This window comes from Epargyreus clarus, unplaced genomic scaffold (assembly GCF_041222505.1).
Source record: "Epargyreus clarus isolate Ecla_fem2 unplaced genomic scaffold, WU_Ecla_fem_2.2 ptg000032l, whole genome shotgun sequence".
Classification (NCBI taxonomy): Eukaryota; Metazoa; Arthropoda; class Insecta; order Lepidoptera; family Hesperiidae; genus Epargyreus; species Epargyreus clarus.
In genome coordinates this window covers 2,634,905-2,653,476 of record NW_027332237.1, presented here as the reverse complement: position 1 = coordinate 2,653,476, position 18,572 = coordinate 2,634,905, and the positions used below count along the sequence as shown (strand labels likewise).

At 34.9% G+C, this 18,572-nt stretch overlaps 1 protein-coding gene across 2 annotated transcripts; it reads left to right on the top strand.

Moving 5' to 3' along the window:
• Positions 1–932: 932 nt before the first annotated feature.
• On the top strand, positions 933–15,366 carry LOC140755237 (uncharacterized). Of its 2 annotated transcripts, none has more exons than XM_073090469.1 (12): positions 933–1,016; positions 1,257–1,306; positions 2,871–3,029; positions 3,646–3,765; positions 5,289–5,426; positions 6,475–6,671; positions 7,627–7,829; positions 8,679–8,913; positions 10,311–10,460; positions 12,995–13,063; positions 14,469–14,592; positions 15,197–15,366. In XM_073090469.1, the coding sequence occupies exons 2-12, from the start codon at positions 1,272–1,274 to the stop codon at positions 15,363–15,365; spliced, it is 1,599 nt and encodes a 532-aa protein (XP_072946570.1). In that variant the 5' UTR covers positions 933–1,016; positions 1,257–1,271; the 3' UTR covers position 15,366. The 2 variants fall into 2 exon arrangements, with proteins under 2 accessions (XP_072946570.1, XP_072946569.1); XM_073090468.1 differs by having other exon boundaries at positions 958–1,108.
• The last annotated feature ends 3,206 nt before the right edge of the window (positions 15,367–18,572 follow it).

Genomic DNA, 18,572 nt, shown 5'->3' with positions numbered 1-18,572 from the left:
TTGCGGCGAAGATAACAAACCACCTATCTTAACGAATATAACTATAACTATGATCAATAGAAAAAATATGATTTTTAAGGGCTGACAACTGTCCCTTAAAAATCATATTTTTTTCTCGTACATTTACTGGACATTATGCCTTCAATAGCATTTTTATATGTTATCATTAATTTAGTATTTTTCTAATTTATTTGTTTAGTTGTAAGTATATTGTAAGATGGTTCCATAGATGTAATAGTTGTATATTATGTGTCTGATAAATGTAGTGTTTACATAATAAAAATATATATTCATTTTTCTTTAATATATATTCATTTTTACAGTAAAATAAGTTATATTTTTTTCAGTACAAAGCGGGAATTTTAATTAATGAATTGTATACAATTTATTTTAGGAATATCAATGGTAATAGTATTTTTTCCAAATATGATGATTAATGTATGTAAGGATATATGGATGTACTTTTGAGAGTAAATAAAATATAATCTGATTATTGCTTTTTATTTAAGTCCTTATATTTTGTTTGATCTTAATAATAAGCGAACAAAAACAATGTAGCGTCAATTTTATTGGCATTATAAAACGAAACTTTGTTGAAAAAAATGAAGATAATGATTACATACATACCAAAGAAGGGTAAGTAGAAATAAAAACGTTAACAACCCTAAACAAGTATGGAAAGATTTTTTTAGATTTTTCTAAATCTGAGTTTATTAATATTTATAGATGGCATTTTATATATATTCTCCAAGTAATGGAACAATCTATAAGAAAACGATTTTTAAATAATCGTCATTTTTCTCTTCGATATTTTTCGATGCGAATCGATTTAAAATCGATCTCTGTTAGAAAGCACCAAAGAGTATAGTGACCTATGAAAGCACATCCTTATTCCTTACGTTAAAAAGTGTTTTTGTCTATTCTTCGACTTTGACATATAAATTGAGTGAACGTGAAGTGACGTTTGCAGAATCGTCATTCGGTTTTCGGTCGGTCATTCTAAGAAATTGTAAAAGGTGCGAAATATTTCGTTGTTTTTGAGTTTATTATTGTTATAAATTACCTTTTATTGTTTTATTTGCAATTTTAGACGCGATTGTGTGCGTACGTAAGTACTGTTTGAGTAGAATAGAATGTTGTCTTAGTATTTTCTTTCAGTGTTATTCAATAATTTCGGTAAGACACTTGAAGCGAAACTACTCGTAGTAGCTCATTAAAACTTGAGTGGATTTTTCTATTAAATATTTCTATTGCAGAGGAAAACAGCGAGGATGGACATTCTACGGCAATTCCAAACGATGGCGTGGTACGTAATGTTTTTATGTTCGATTATGTATGGTATGCGGCGTTAACCGGGGAAAAGTGAAAACAATTTATATTTTACACAAAATAAACACGTAATAATTACAAATACTATCTCTATACATACGATTATGTGTTACAATTACACTAATCTCGAATCAGTGCAATTGTAAAACATAATCACTTATATCAAGTATAAAAAATGGTGTTTGAATCATCAATGGTGAAATATTTGGAAATAATTGACTAGTAACTTACAGTAGGTCAGTGACTTATGATTCATCTTATTTCATCATTATGATTATGTGAAGTGATATTACTCATAGGTTTTATCCTCTTCATATTATCATCATTACATCAATTTATCTATACATGGTTTAAGATTAGAAATTAAATATCAAATAACGATAAATAAATATATTGTGACAAACCTACACACCTGAGATCTATTAAAACATCCTAATATGTAAAATCTGTGAATCCATAAGCCAGCATAGTGAACTATGGCCTAATTCTTTCCATTTCTGATAGGAGACCTGTGCCCAGCAGTGGGATTGTAATGGGTTGATTATGATTTAAGATAACTTCAGCGAAGTTGGTTAGATTTAGCCTTTAGCTGGTATTGTATTGAATGGTGTGGTAAGGGAGACATACTTATCCAGCTTAGTCCTCAAGAGTAATGGTGCATGGGTGGCCGACCTCAGGTAGAAATATCTAATCCTATCTGGGGTTGATTACAGATGTCCATGTGCAGCAGTAATCACTTACCATCAGGTGGACTGCATGCTCATCTGCTACCCTATGTTATAAAAAAAAATAAACAAAGTGCAAACCATCTGATTATAAGTTGTCCCTATAACGTATTGTTTGTTGCCCATTCTATATAGAATAGGGACTTCTTATAAGTTGATCAGTGTATTGCTTCTGAGGACTAAGATGATCTTCTCATATTGATGCTTGAAAGGCATTCCTTACTAAGCGACATTACATAAACTTTTAACAAACATATATCAATAAACTCACTTAATTGTTGAAGATATAGAAATATTTTCAATTCATGTTTTTGTTCACCATCTTCTAAATTTTGCGTAATGTTGTTTAGTAAGGATCCTTTCAAGCGTCAATGTGTCAGTTCTCATCCATACCCTTCATGCGAAATGCAGATCTGCTTCACACATCCAAAACTGTGGTGTTACAATGTGTTTTTTAAAGTAAACATTTTGTGATATTGACAAAAAGCAGTGGTAGTCTAGTGACTAAGAAAGAGAGATTATTATTAAGAAGAGAAAGAAAGATTATTAATTAAGAAGAGAAAGAAAGTTCGGATTTCTCAAAGTTATGTGTATTATAAATTATTTATCACTTGCTTAAACAGTGAAGGAAAACATAGTGAGGAATACTGCATGCCTGAGAAGTCTTAAAAAAAATGTTTTCAAATGTATGTGAAGTCTACCAATACGCACTTGGCCAGCGCGGTGGACTATGACCTAATCCTTCTCATTTTGAGAGGAGACCCCTTGACGATGATGATGATGATGATGATATTGAATTCTGATTTTGAATTTCAGGTGCAAGCCAGATTGGTGTTTCCCCAGCATGAGTAAGGAGACAAATGAGCTACTCAAGCAGTGCACAGACTTGCCCACTGTAGAATTATCTGATGACGTTGATGAAATCATCAAGAAGAGCAAAGCCTTCCCTGTTCCGTTTCCCATTGAAACTGTCAGGTTTGTTCCTTATATAGTTAAGTTAACTATTTGAAAATTGTGATAGTTCTAGTCAATGATGAAAAATTACAGTAGATCAGCAAGAAAATACAGTAAATCTTAAAGTAAAATACAGTGTTTTTCCAAGCTTTTATTTAGTTTCACCTATCCTGGTGTTTGTAATGAAATCTTGCGAGCTAAATTTCACCCACTTCCCAGTATCCGATTGAGCTGAAATTTGGCATGTATCTTTTTAGTCAAATACACTGTAAAATTGTAATACATTATACAGTAAAATAAAGTAAATCTACTGTAATTATGTATTATGTATTGTGGGCTCAAGGGGTATAAATCCATTAATTTTAATTTAAGTTAATTATTATTAATAGTAAGTTAAGAATTTATTGAAGAATATTGTGAGTGATAACAATAAAAAAATCCCACGACCAATAAAAAATAAAAAAATCTTTCTCTGAGAAGAAACCAATGTCCAGCAATGGTACAGTAAAGTGTTCAGTAAAAAAAGTTAAAAATGTTCTATGACTCGTCAAGTTTTGATTTAATTAGTATTACAAGTTAAAGAAAAGAACAAAGTGTTTTTGTAGTATCTTATGAAATTGTATATTATTTATTTCAGATTAGAAAAATTAAAAGTGAGAAGGCCTATAGAGAAGCTGAAACGAAATATAGTTTCCACATACCCTCTCATACACGAAAGGGTACTTCTTTTGATGACACACTTCCTAATCTACAAAAGGTAACTCAAGAAAGATGTGTATGTCAAATAGTGTTTACCGACGTAGCAAAGAAATATGCAGTCCAACTGATGGTAAGTAGCTACTGCTGCCCATGGATATCTGTAATCAACCCTCCATAAGATTTAAGTCCTACGCGATTTTGGGTAGATGCCTTGCTACTTTTGAGGACTAAATTACAACACAAATGCAAACCACAACACAGCCATATTTAACACTGTTTTTCGGCAGAAGTAGGTGTAATACCTGGGTATAGTTATGAGCTACATATTTATTATTACAGCTTTATAATTCACTGCCTAATGAAATAAAAGACATTCAATCTTTCCAATTATTTAAAAAAAACGTTAAAATTCCACATTTTAAAAGACTTTTCTAAATTTTAATTAATTTCAATTAACTTACTTTTATAATACTTTCTGTACCGTACCTACATAAGTTCTATTTGTATTTCTCATGTTAAATGAATTGTATTCGAATGAGAAATAAATGTCTTAAACCATAACACTGCCGACATGGCATTGAATGTGTTACTCTATCATAGAGTATAGATATTAATGAAGAACTTAACAACTGGTAATTCAACAACACTAAAGATATAAAATTCTCGTGTCACATTGTTAGTTACCCTACTCCTCCGAAACGGCTTTACTGATTTTCACCAAATTTTACATGCACATTCAGTAGGTCTGAGAATCGGCTACTATTTATTTTTCATACCCCTAAGTGATAAGGGTTGTTTACTCTTCACATTTTTTTATTCATATGGCAACACTACGTTTGTCGGGTCAGCTAGTATTATTAGATTTTTCATGTTTTCATTTGATATTAATAATAGGCAGGCTGACCAGTACTGATATAACTTTATCTATATCCTGCTATTAAAGTATTATTTTTATTTGTATTCTTTGTATGTTTAATTATTATCACTTGAATATCTATACATATTCATACTGAAATATCATATATTTATAGTTTATTCAAATATTTTTCTGGACAATTTTCAATGGATAAAATTATAGTTCATAGATTACATGTTTTATACCTTTTACATAAAAAATGGTATCCTTACTAATATTATAAATCCGAAAGTAACTCTGTCTGTCTGTCTGTTTGTCCCTTCTTGACGCTTAAACCACTGAACCGATTTTAATGAAATTTTGTACAAAGATAGTCTGAGACCTGAGATTAGTCTAAAATCATATATTCAAAAGAGGTCTGTAAAGGATAGACTTTTCGTAAGAAATAAACATATATCTTATATATAAAATTCTCGTGTCACAATGTTAGTTACTCCTCCGAAAGGCTTTACCGATTTTCACCAAATTTTATATGCATATTTAGTAGGTCTGAGAATCGGCTACTATCTATTTTTCATACCCCTAAGTGAAAAGGGTGATTGTTCACCCTTAATTTTTTTTTTATTTATATTAAACACAAGGTTTGCCGGGTAAGCTATTTTCGTATAAATAAACCACATACATATGTAGGTATACTACTAATACTGCACTATTAATAATTACAGGGAATTTGGTTCACCAATCGAGAAGACGTTCTACAAAGACATGACAGTGACAGAACTCATCGACAGAATACTGCAGAAGCGTGCGGTCGCCTTTTTAGGCCCCAAAGATAAATACAAGCTGTTATCAGGGGAGACGGGGTGAGTTTATTGTAATTTAATTAACATTGATATGAAGAGCAGTGATAGCCTAGTGGTTAAGAAACGCGGCCTCTCGATCGAGGGGTCCGAGGTTCAAATCCCAGGCACCTCTGATTTTCAAATTTATGTGCGTATTAGAAATTAATTATCACTTGCTTAAACGGTGAAGGAAAACATCGTGAGGAAACCTGCATACCTGAGAGATTTATAAAAAATCTTAAAGGTATGTGAAGTCTACCAATACGCACTTGGCCAGCGCGGTGGACTATGGCCTAATCCTTCTCATTCTGAGAGGAGACCCGTGCCCAGCAGCGGGACAGTAATGTGTTGATGATAATTAACATTAAAGTTGTTTATATTTCTTCTTTTATTTTTTTTTCATATTTACAATGTTTCAGCCTTTTTTTAGAGTATTCAGAGGTAATTTACCTTTAAATGAAATAAATTGTAATTCAATTGCACAATGTTAATAACAATTACAGATCAACTTATATATAAGTATAATTCAATGTTGTAAAAAAATAGATTCTACATAATTTATGATTTTGTCTGTACAGAAATTAGACCCATAAAAGACCTACTGGTTTATTTATATTTTTCTTACAAAATCTATAGCTTATATTGATATACACGCTAACAGTACAAAACAGGCACTAATTATGCTTGTGTGTTTGTACTTGCATGTATGTATGTATGTGTGCGTGCGTCCGTACTTGCATCGGAATTTTTAAATACATAGTTTTTTATATAACATTTGTTTTGTAAGTGCAAAATGTGGAAAGAGCTTACTCATGTATACCCTGAGTGCTATGACATGGGGCTCTTCAAGAGGGGTGCAAAAAGAGGTCTCATTCAAAGCTGGCGATGCATTGGCTCCTCTGATGTTGCAAATGTCCATAGGCGACGGTAACTGCTTTCCACCAGGTAGCCCGTCTGCCTTATCGTTGGATATAAATATAAAAAAAAAGTTAAGCTTTTCACTCACAGCCTCACAGTCAGTCCATTAAACAAGGGATTATTAAAATAAGTATAATAAATGAATTTCCAGTGAAGAAGGCTGGGAGTCAGTGGGTACAATCCAACAAAAAGCCCCATTGCCACTAGAGAACTGTCTCAGCTACGACGAGATGAAGCTATCCGCTATGGTGTACGTCAGTGGGTATACAGAGTGTATTAATGATGGGACGAGGCAAAACGCTGGTGTGGTCAGAGAGGACGTTGCTGAGGAGGATGCTGTTATCATTGGTGAGTTGGCAGATGTAATTGAAGACATATGAATAAATACACACTCACATACACACACACGCACACGCAAACACTCACACATATACATGCTAATACACGCACACACATACGCACACGCGCGCGCGCACTCACACACATGCTAACACACACACATTTGCAAGCATACACGCACACACATACACACCCGCACACGCAGACACTCACACACACATGCTAACACACACACACACATGCAAGCATACACGCACACACATACACACACGCACACGCAAACACACACACACACGAGCTAACACACACACACATGCAAACACACACACACACACTCACTCAGGGGTAGTGGCGCATCTGTGGACGACCCTGAGGTACTAATCGTATCTGACGTTGATTACAGATGTTCATGGGCGGCAGTAGCCACTAACCATCAGTATGCAAGTCTTCTACTTCTATGATATAAAAAACACAAACGTACAATACAGTTACATTATACTTTCGACTCCCAGATATATTTATTTATTTATTTATTTATACTTTATTATACCATAAAAATCGGTACAAAAGGCGGACTTAATGCTAGAAGCATTCTTTACCAGTCAACCTTTGGGTAAAGCAGAAAATAAATAGGACGGTATTTATACGTTCAATAATAAACATGTACTAAGAAAGAAATACAAATGGATTATATTTATGTTACAAGACATATAAAGAACAAAGTGTACTGTATAGAAATTAGTGTGAAATATTATATTTTTTTAGAAAATAATACTATTTATCTTTATTTCGTAAAATGTTAAGTTTTCTCATTTTAAACGACCATGTATGTCGTATGAGAAATAGGATCGGGGGCCCCTTCCGTACAAAATTCACTAGAGGCCCCAATCCTTATGGTACACTCTCTTGACATAACGGGAATCTTAGCAACTTCAATGATATATATGATGCGTATTTGTTCAAGGTCTTATCGGTCCGCGGTTTAAACGCAAAGGACGGATGGACTATGAAGATATTGTCATAACCGAGCAGCAGAATTGCTTAGAGAATGGTTATGGTGAGGAAGTGACACCGACGACTTGTCTGAATGTGTTGAAAACTACTTATGTAAGGAATAATCAGTCCGCTAGGCACATGTGGAGGCAGATTTGGTCGGAGTTCTATCAGGTGAGTCTTCATTTAATGCTTCAATTTTTTAGGTGATATTTGAAGGTGATAGAACGTTCTGTGGTTCGACTCTGGCGGTAGCAGCATAGCTATTTCCGTTTAATAACAGCAGTGTTAAGCGCTGCTGTGTTCTGGTTTGAAGGGTGTGGTGAAAAAGACTTACTTTTCCGGGCAATCCAACTTAGTCCTCAGCGTTAGCAACATATTTGTGGTCGATCTCAAATAGGACCGTAATCTTATCTGGAGTTGACATAGATTAGTAATGATTACTCACTCCTAACAAGAAAATGTAACCAGTTTTGACAATTGAAATTGTCACCGTCATCCATTTTTGTGTTTGAAAAATATGTAAAAAAATATAGTTTTTAGATCATTTACAAATGAAACGATATTTCTCCGCACTTTTTTCGATTTCGTGTTTTTGTACCACTTAACTGCGCATGTCGGTATTGTTCCGCGTAAATTACACCATGACAGTCATTAAACGGCTGACATATTTGTCAGCTATTTAAGCCATTTAATAGCTTCCTCCAATTACAAGGGGGCGAGATATCTATACTTATCTATGAGGGTCGACTACATATGTCCATGTACGGCAGTAGCCACTTACAATCAGGTGGACTGCATGTTCGTCCACATATAAGAAGTGTTTTTATATATTTATGAAGAACTTTGATTTCTATACTGGGTCTGAGTTTTGGTGTATTTGTTTTTGTGTGTCTCTGGCTACCACAATACAGGAATATTCCTAAAGTGTGGCCGTATTTGAAAAATATGTACAAAAATTTGCATTTTGCTTAACAAAGTGGTGTGTTAATACACATCCTATAATTAAATATAATATTGCAGGTACACAGCTACACCTACGAAGAACTGACTTCCTACGTAGACATCCAAGACAAGAGCGAAGAGAAACGATACACGGATAGATATGTGAAGCTCATCAGATCTACCGATAACGAGATCTTTGATAACGAGGTCTACTACAAGAGACTCACGATAATCGTCGAGACAACTCTGTTGGAGGCCGAGGCGAGAGCTAAGGAGAGGGGGAAGGATGCGTTTATTAATATTATTGGATGTGGTAAGGTGCCTTTTTAACTACTACAGTCCGCGCCAAACTTCTAGTCCGCTCTGAATATAGAAACGAGTCGCGTCGCAACAGTAAATTAGATATCAGCGGGACGAAGATTATGTGCTTGTGCTTATGTTCGACCACAATGGCTCTCTGACTACACCTACGCGCAACAACTTCAGAGCGGACTAGAAGTTTGGCGCGGACTATACTTAATTAAGTATTTAAATAACTAAATACGTCTACCGATAACGAGATCTTTGATAACGAGGTCTACTACAAGAGACTCACGATAATCGTTGAGACCACTCTGTTGGAGGCTGAGGCGAGAGCTAAGGAGAGGGGGAAGGATGCGTTTATCAATATTATTGGATGTGGTGAGATATCATTTTATCTACTAAGTACTTAATAGATCTTTGATAACGAGGTGTATTACAAGAGACTCACGATAATCGTTGAGACCACTCTGTGGTAAGGGACCTTTTTACTTAGTAGTTACTAAGTAGAGTCCGCGTCGAACTGCTAGTCCACTCTGAATATAGAAACGAGTCGTTTCGCAACAGTAAATTGTAGATATCAACGGGACGAAGATTATGTGCTTGTGGTTGTGTTCGACCGCATTGGATCTCTGACTACACCTCGCGCAACAACTTCAGAGCGGACTAGAAGCTTGGCGCGGACTATACTTAAGTAAGTATTGAAATAACTAAATACTTCTAACGAACACTTTGTGGTTCGACTCCCGCGGCACCACCGTCACACCTATTTCTGTTATAACAGCAGTGTTAGGCGCTGCTGTGTTCCGTTTTGAAGGGAGACATATTTATCCGAGGCGTTCCAGCTTAGGGTTCGTACACAAAACTGCGATGCGACGTCGCATCGCAAAAATCTGCGAGCTCCCTCGACGCATCGCAAGAACCTGCGAATTAATTCGCATCGCACAGTGGTTGTTGTTGGTCACCCTGAGAGACGCTACGCCGCACGATATCGCATCGCAGCAATTCGCATCGCAATTTTCTGCGTTGCGAATTCGCATCGCGTCGCATCGCAGTTTTGTGTTCGAGCCCTTAGTCCTCAAGAGTAGCGGCACATCTGTGGCCGACCTCAGATAGGAATATCTAATCCTATCTGGGGTTGATTACAGATGTCCATGGGCGGCAGTAGCCATTTACCATCAGGTGGACTGCATGCTCGTCTGCTACTCCTATATTATAAAAAAATGTGTCTTTCACCACACCCTTCAAACCAGAACACAGCAGCGCATAAAACTACTCCTGTATTATAAAAATATTTAGATATCTGCCTGGCCAGGGATCGAACCAGAAACCGTCTACGCGTCAGACCACTCTACCACGAGGGTTGAAGACTATTTCCTCGACTCTAAGCTTGGATTCATTTGGTTTCAGGTTTAGGTGTATGGAGAATCTCCTCACATCAAAACGACGTGTACATCCTAAGCTTTTTGGAGCGGATACGAGCCTTTCTGAAGAAGGACCTCTTGAATCATGTCTCTGATATCAATTTTGCGTACATTGAACCGAGTAAAAGTATTTCGGGTGAGTTGTAGTCTATATATGAAAAAAAAAAATGTGAGCCGTCACGGGACGCCTGGCAGATGTGAAACATCGACATTATTTTGTAAAAGTAATATGCAGAAAAGAACATATTGTGATAGGAACTAAATATGTCATAATGATAAAATAAAATATTACGATTTTTTTCCAGATAACGATGACTATTTATTGAATAAACATTTATTTCCATTAAATACAAAAATTTACGAATTTATTTCAAATCGTGACTACTTAATTCGCACAGTCGATTGCGCATGGCGACGCGTCGCCACACCGTACACACTACTGCATATAGACTGTATATATATACCATCGTATAGCGTGACGACGCGTCGCCACACCGTACACACTACTGCATATAGACTGTATATATATACCATCGTATAGCGTGGCGACGTCGCCACACCGTACACACTACTGCATATAGACTGTATATATATACCATCGTATGGCGTGGCGACGTCGCCACACCGTACACACTACTGCATATAGACTGTATATACAGGGTGAATTTTTAAAACGGGCCTTCAGGGCCAAATCCGAAACTATAAGGATTAGCGAAAAATGCTGAAAGGAGTTACGAGGCCGATTTTGATAAAAACTAAAACTGCATCATTAGTTTTTTAAAATATCTTTTTCCCTAGCCGGGAATCGAACGAGTTCATTTTGAAAAAAAATACAACCTCTATATTATTCCACCATCTAATAGTGTCGCTTATAAGGATCAAATTCTGGGAAGTAATGTTATGTGACAAATTAAAGGAAAAGGATTTTTTTAAGAAAATACATATTTTTCCATACATTGCCATACTAATCCTTAAGGATTATACATAACAAATGATTTATGTGTAATTCTTTAGAAACATACGTAAGTCATACCATTGAAGAATTTGTTGGTTAATCAACTAATTATTCGATGTTATAACCGTGACATACGGCTTAGTATGAGAAAGTAATAGTTTGGCAAGTAAATTACCCCCGTTTTAGGATTTATTTTTTAATAAAAATAGATAAGTGATTAAATAGTAAATTGTTATTGTTTGTTGTTTATAACTACGTTTCAACAGTAAATATGATTTTCTATATCTCTATGTCTATACTCTCACTCGGATTTGACTCGAAAAAGACATTCTCGCAAATTGTCAATTTTACATACGTATTAAACGAAACTCCGCCCATAGCAAGTTAAATCTATTATAATGGTCCTAAAAGTAACCTTAACTAAGTCTGACATAAAAATATAAATTCTTGAAGAACAAAACGTTCATTTCGAATGATTTGAAACATTGAGCCAAAAAATTGTTAATACGCGAAATGATTAAATTGATGAATGACGGGAACTTAACTGCCAAATTAATATAAAGAAATATGTATTTTCTTAAAATTGAGGCTTTTCCTTTAGTTTGTCATTTATCATTACTTCCCAGATTTTGATCCTTATAAGCAACACTATCAGATAGTGGAATAATATAGAGGGTGTATTTTTTTTCAAAATGAACTCGTTCGATTCCCGGCTAGGGAAAAAGTAATTTAAAAAAAGTAATGATGCAGTTTTAGTTTTTATCAAAATCGGCCTCGTAACTCCTTTCAGCATTTTTCGCTAATCCTTATAGTTTCGGATTTGGCCCTGAAGGCCCGTTTTAAAAATTCACCCTGTATATACCATCGTATAGCGTGACGACGCGTCGCCACACCGTACACACTACTGCATATAGACTGTATATATATACCATCGTATAGCGTGGCGACGTCGCCACACCGTACACACTACTGCATATAGACTGTATATATATACCATCGTATAGCGTGGCGACGTCGCCACACCGTACACACTACTGCATATAGACTGTATATATATACCATCGTATGGCGTGGCGACGCGTCGCCACGGCATGCGTCGTCACGCCAGAAATCGGTTTTACGTGCGGCTATAGATGTTTCACATCAAAAATAAATTGAAATGTATATCTAGAATATAAAAATAACAGCTTTTTATTAATTGTATACGGTACTTATAACAAAAAAATATTAAAAAAAATGTCCATCTGTTTGTTTATTCCGGCTAATCTCCGAAATTGCCGCAGGACCTATTTTGGCGGGACTTTCAGTGGTAGTTAACTGATGTTATATGAACGAACTTAGGCTTTTTATATATTACACGAATTAGGAATACCCGCAAACAAAATGAAATGAAATATGTTTTGTATATGGGTGAAAACACGAAGTTACTTTATTTCATACATATATTATGAACATTGTAGCGACTTTCAACAACTCGTCAAGAGATGGCGCCACAATTACCCTGAATCACGCTATCGATGTTTTCTCAAAATTTTGCATATACACAAGCTATTATGTATTAAGGCTTTCAGTAAATTTTATAACATATAGCCAATAGCTATATTTGTAGGTTTCTTAAATATGTAAAAGTAGTTTTTTTTTGTTATTTATTGACACTTATTTTTGTATGAAGACTAAATAAAATTTAATATAAATACAATTTCAATTTATTTCAGCCTTATTTGCAAACCAACAGAAGAAATCAGAGAAGAAAATATTCTTTGAGAGCAAACGACATCCTAGAGGTAAGGAATTTTATTCACTATTTTTCCTTGTAACTGTGTAATGATTTTATTATTCAAATTTGTTGGAGCTAAAACAGTGTTTAGAACAAACGACTCCGGCGGCACCACCACACCTATTTCTGCATCATAACAGCAGCATTAAGCTGCTGTGTTCTGGTTTATAACAAATATACTGGTATATATAACAAAGCAGTGATAGCCTAGTGGTTAAGAAACTCGGCCTCTCGATCGAGGGGTCCGAGGTTCAAATCCCAGGCACGTACCTCTGATTTTTCAAAATTATGTGCGTAGTAGAAACTAATTATCACTTGCTTAAACGGTGAAAGAAAACATCGTGAGTAAAACCTACATACCTGCGAGATTTATTAAAAAAAAAATCTCAAAGGTATGTGAAGTCTACCAATACGCACTTGTCCAGCGCGGTGGACTATGGCCTAATCCTTCTCATTATGACAGGAGACCCGTGCCCAGCAGTGGGACGATAATGGGTTGTTGATGATGATGATGATGTTCTGGTTTGAAGGGTGTGGTAAGAACTAAATTGTGGGAATTACTCGGGCTATATTTTTGAGTTATCGGTCTATTTGTTTTTATGACAATTTTTAGGATTCCGTACTCAGAGAGTAAAAACGGATCTATTACAAAGCCTCTATCTGTCCGTCTGTCACAGGGTCTGTCTTGAACTGTTATATATAAACATTAAATTATCACAGAATATGTGATGATGATGTTGATGATGATGATGTCCTCCTCATCGTGTCCGATGACGGCGACCCCTGCTATGTGTTTGCTCGAGCATGTGCTCGAAGATGACTTGCAAAGCCAAATTTGTTTTTGAAAACTCTATTACACTGTTCACAATAGAGCTGGCCAGAGCTGTTATATGTATAAACATATGTTGATCTCGGTTGCGTCTTTCTTTTCTGGCGTTTATCTTCAAGATTTTTTATGCGAGTTTTTTCAAAGGTCTCCACACCCCTTTGTACCGCACGGCGCCATTCTTCTACGCTTAGCCACATTAACCCAATCATCTGGTGGAATGTTGCACGTTGCACAGAATATGTATAATGGTGGCCCCTATAACAAATAAATACTAAAACTAAAGAAAAGTTTAATATTAAAAGGGGTCTCCAAGGGGAGACTTGTAAAGACTTGTAAGGACAAGTAATCGCTATTTTGTGGTGTTTTTCGCATTATCAAATAACAGTAACAGTTAGACAGTTCAAATTTTCAAAACGCATCTACTTTAAGGCTGCTGTAATAACAAATACTAAAAATAAAAAAATAATTGAAAATTTGGTGGTACGGAACCCTTTGGCGAGTTACATTTGGTCAATTATATTATTTTTTAAATTGGCTAATTATTAAAACATTTTTTTTATTTCTTGTTTTTATTTGATCTCAGGTGGTATAAACGTTCAATTGGAGAAACGGGAGCCTTCCGCGAAGTTACAGGGAGAGCACGAAGGCAAATTGCTAGTGATGACGTATCCTTGGGATGGTAATGCGCATCCTGGGAATGAGTTCTGGTGAGTGTACAAGATCCTTAATATATTATTGACAATACCCACAAAACACAATATGAGAGTTAGTCAGAAAACTTTAGTTTAATATTTTTTTTATATGTGATACGAGCTTTTGCCCGCGGCTTCGCTCGCGTTACGAAGTAATATTTTCATCCTCTATTTTATCCCCTTGGGGGTAGAATTGATCTAAATGTTTTTTACCGGATGCCTACGTCATAACATCTACCTACATGTCAAATTTCAGCCCGATCCGTCCAGTGGTTTGGGCTGTTCGTTGATAGATCACTATGTCAGTCAGTCCTTTTGTTACCTTTGAGTTATATATATTTAGATAGGAGTAGCAGACAAGCATGCTGTCCATCTGATGGTAAGTGGCTACTGCCACCCATGGACTAAGTTATCAACCCCAGATAGGATTAGATATTGCTCCCTGAAGGCTACCCCTGAGAAACAAGCTGGAACACTTCGGGGCTGATTCCCTTCAAACCAGAACACAGCAACGCTTAACACTACTGTTATTAGGTAGACATAGACGTGGGGTGGTGTCGGCAGATTCGAACAATGGGGGATTCATAAATAATAAATTATTATATTATTTTGTTCGCAGGCTACGCTCCCTAACCAGTTCTGGGGATCCGGCCGCGGCGTGTTCAACACAAGTGTCAGAGCTACACAACGCCCACGTCAACCCAGCTGTGGCCGCACACAACGTGAGGGTTGCTGGGAGACATGGACTCAGCACACTAGCTGACTACTGTAACACATTGGCTAGTTAGACCATCAATATAGGCGTAACACATTGGCAAATTTAACTATCAACAAGTAATTAATTAAAAAATCAAAAAACCCGACTGCACTATAAAAGCTGAAGTAGAATTTCCAAAAACTGTGAAATAGGCGTTTTATTATTTTTATCCAGAAAGCCAAATACAAAGTTTCATAGTAGGTATCTGCTTCAAAATCAAGAGATGTTCAAACAATATTATCCTATTTTATCCTCATAGTGCTCATTTACGCTATATAAAGAACCTATGAGTAAAATTCCAGAACTCTAAAGTTCAGCGGTTTCCCTTTGCGTTGATCTTTATCACACCAACACTACTCATGTAGTCAGACAGTCATCTCGATGAGTATATATAAGTATATATTATATAATGTAAGTGTAATGTCTTTTAAGTTCCTTTATTTTGATATCCTACTCGATAGGTTTGGTTAACTTTTTTAAAACGTGTTACTATTTCGCAAAAACAATCCACCATTTACGCTCCATAAAATATATAACTTTAGTAATTCAAAGTTCTGGTCATTATTTTACCTCGTAATGGGTAGAATTACATTATTTTTATCCAACAAGCCAAATACAAAATTTCATAGTGTTTGCTTCAAAATTGACGATTGTTTAAATGAACTTTTAACCCTTATTTTACCCTCTACGGGGCTAATTTTTCCGATGGGGATAAATAGGTGTGTCCTTGTTCGTATCCAGAAAGCCAAATACTAAATTTTGTAGCAATTGCTTCAAAATTAAAGGATTTCAAAAAAACTGTTTTCCCCCATTTTACCCTCTTAGGGGTAGAATTTCCAAAAGGCCTTTCTTAGTACTTATTTACGCTATATAGCGAACTTTTGTCCAAAATTTCAGAACTTGAGCAGTTTTGGCTGTACTTTGATTTCTAATAAATGAAAAAGTCATTTTAGTTAGTTAGTCAGTCAGTCACCTTGCTGTTTTATATATATACAAATATGTTTTTATAATCTCCGTTTCATTTTCTTTCATTTGATACCCTATTCGATAGGTTCGGTTAGCTTTTTTTTTAAATGTGTTACTATTTCGCGCCAAAAATCCGCCATTTTATTTATTTTTTTTTCTAACACCTATCTAAGGACACTCGGGTCATTGGAACGTATATAATGAAATCTTACCTGTCGAAATTCATCCAGCCGTTTGTTAGATCGGATCAAATAAAGAAAGACAAACATACAAGATACGCGCGAAAAACATAACCCTTCCTTGGCAGTCGGGTAAAAAGTTAAGCTTGCATGAATAACAGTATAACTCAAAATATATTAGATTGATGGTGGTAGAACCCTTTGTGGGCGCACATAACGTGAGGGTTGCGGGACGACATGGGCTCAGCACACTAGCTGACTACTGTAACACATTGGCTAGTTAGACCATCAAAAAATTAACAGTGCTTTGCGTAAATAACCGTATAACTCAAGATGTATTAGATTGATTGATTTGATTTGATTTTTGAAGGTCGTAGAACCCTTTATGGGCGCACTCAACGTGAGGTTAGAGGACACACATGGGCTTAGCAGACTAGCTGATTACTGTAACACATTGGCTAGTTAGACCATCAACACAGAATACAGTAAATATATTGGCCAGTTGACCATTATAAAGTTAACAATGCTTGCATGAAGAACCATATAACTCACTTAAAATTTATTAATATTTAGGTGTATACCTTTATATATATATATATATATTTAAGGAGGTATACTGTTATATAGCAATAGGAGTATCGTCTGCTACTCCTACATTATAAAAAAATCTGTTAAACGTATAGTTTAATCCAAAATTGTTCCTATTTTAATGTGTCTAACTACTGTAGTTATATATAACTACTTATAACTGCAATTTTTATTTTAACTTCAAACTAAAATAAATAAAAACAAAAACATTATTGAATTTTAAAGTTTAATTTATAATTTTTTGAGTAGTGCGGTTATTCATGTAAATCGATTGATCCCACTGCTGGGCACGGGTCTCCTCTCATAATGAGAAGGATTAGGCCATAGTCCACCGCGCTGGCCAAGTGCATATTGGTAGACTTCCTTTAACAACTTTTTTTAGGAATGCTTAAGTCTAATTTTCGTAAATAATAATAACCATACCATACCATGATTCCCTTCACCATTATAGCGTATGATTATTCATTAGTTAATTTCTAATACGCACACAATTTCGAAAAATTATTGGTGCGTGCTTGAGATATGAATTCTGTACCTTCAGATCAAAAATACATTAGAATAAATTGTCTGAAAAAAAAATAGAGAAAAAGTAAGTTGAAGTAGGCTGCTTTAGTTATTAATTTTATTAAAGAAATACATAAATTAAAAATGAAATATATATTTCTGTTACTAATATATTGTTTAATTTTTATAATATAATTTAAAATTGCCTATGAAGTTGTATGAAAATGAACTCCGCATAAATCTGCATGCATATGCACACTATATGCACTGAAGCATATGCATTGAGCATGAATATATGCCTTTGAAACACGAATGAATGACTGAATGTGTAAGAAATCGAATTTAACGTAAGGAAGAAGGTAAGGTAGAATAACAATTTAATGAGAGCAGTGAATAAGCTTGCAATTATTTGATTATTTTTTAGACATTACCTATGGACATTAGATGATTAAAATGTGTTATTATTCGTTAAAAAATAATTATATACTTAAATTCGTCGTCATTTGTTCGATATTAAAATTTATATTGAAATTTGTCACATTACATGATCAACAATGTATAATTATTCATTAAAAATAAATTATATTCTTATATTCGGCGTCATTTGTTCGATAATTTATATTGAGATTTGTCACATTAGATGATCAACAATGTATAATTATAAAAAAATATATTGTAAACTTAATTTCATCGTTATTTGTTTGATATTAAATTGTACATTGAAATTAGTCACATATGTATCGTATTCAATTAATTAATTATATTCAGTTCACATTTTAATTTCTGTTTTATTCTATTCAAACTAAAACATAGTAGTATTCGGTCACGTTTGTCTGCTACGGCACGCGTCTGACACGCTGTGTGACTGTAGAGTAGAATATGAATGTTATGAACATGGCTGTTATAAAACATGTTGTGGTATCACAGAATAACAATGAATTTTACCCATATAACTGTAAATTGTGGTTAAATTTAAATGTGTTACATGTTATGTGTTACTA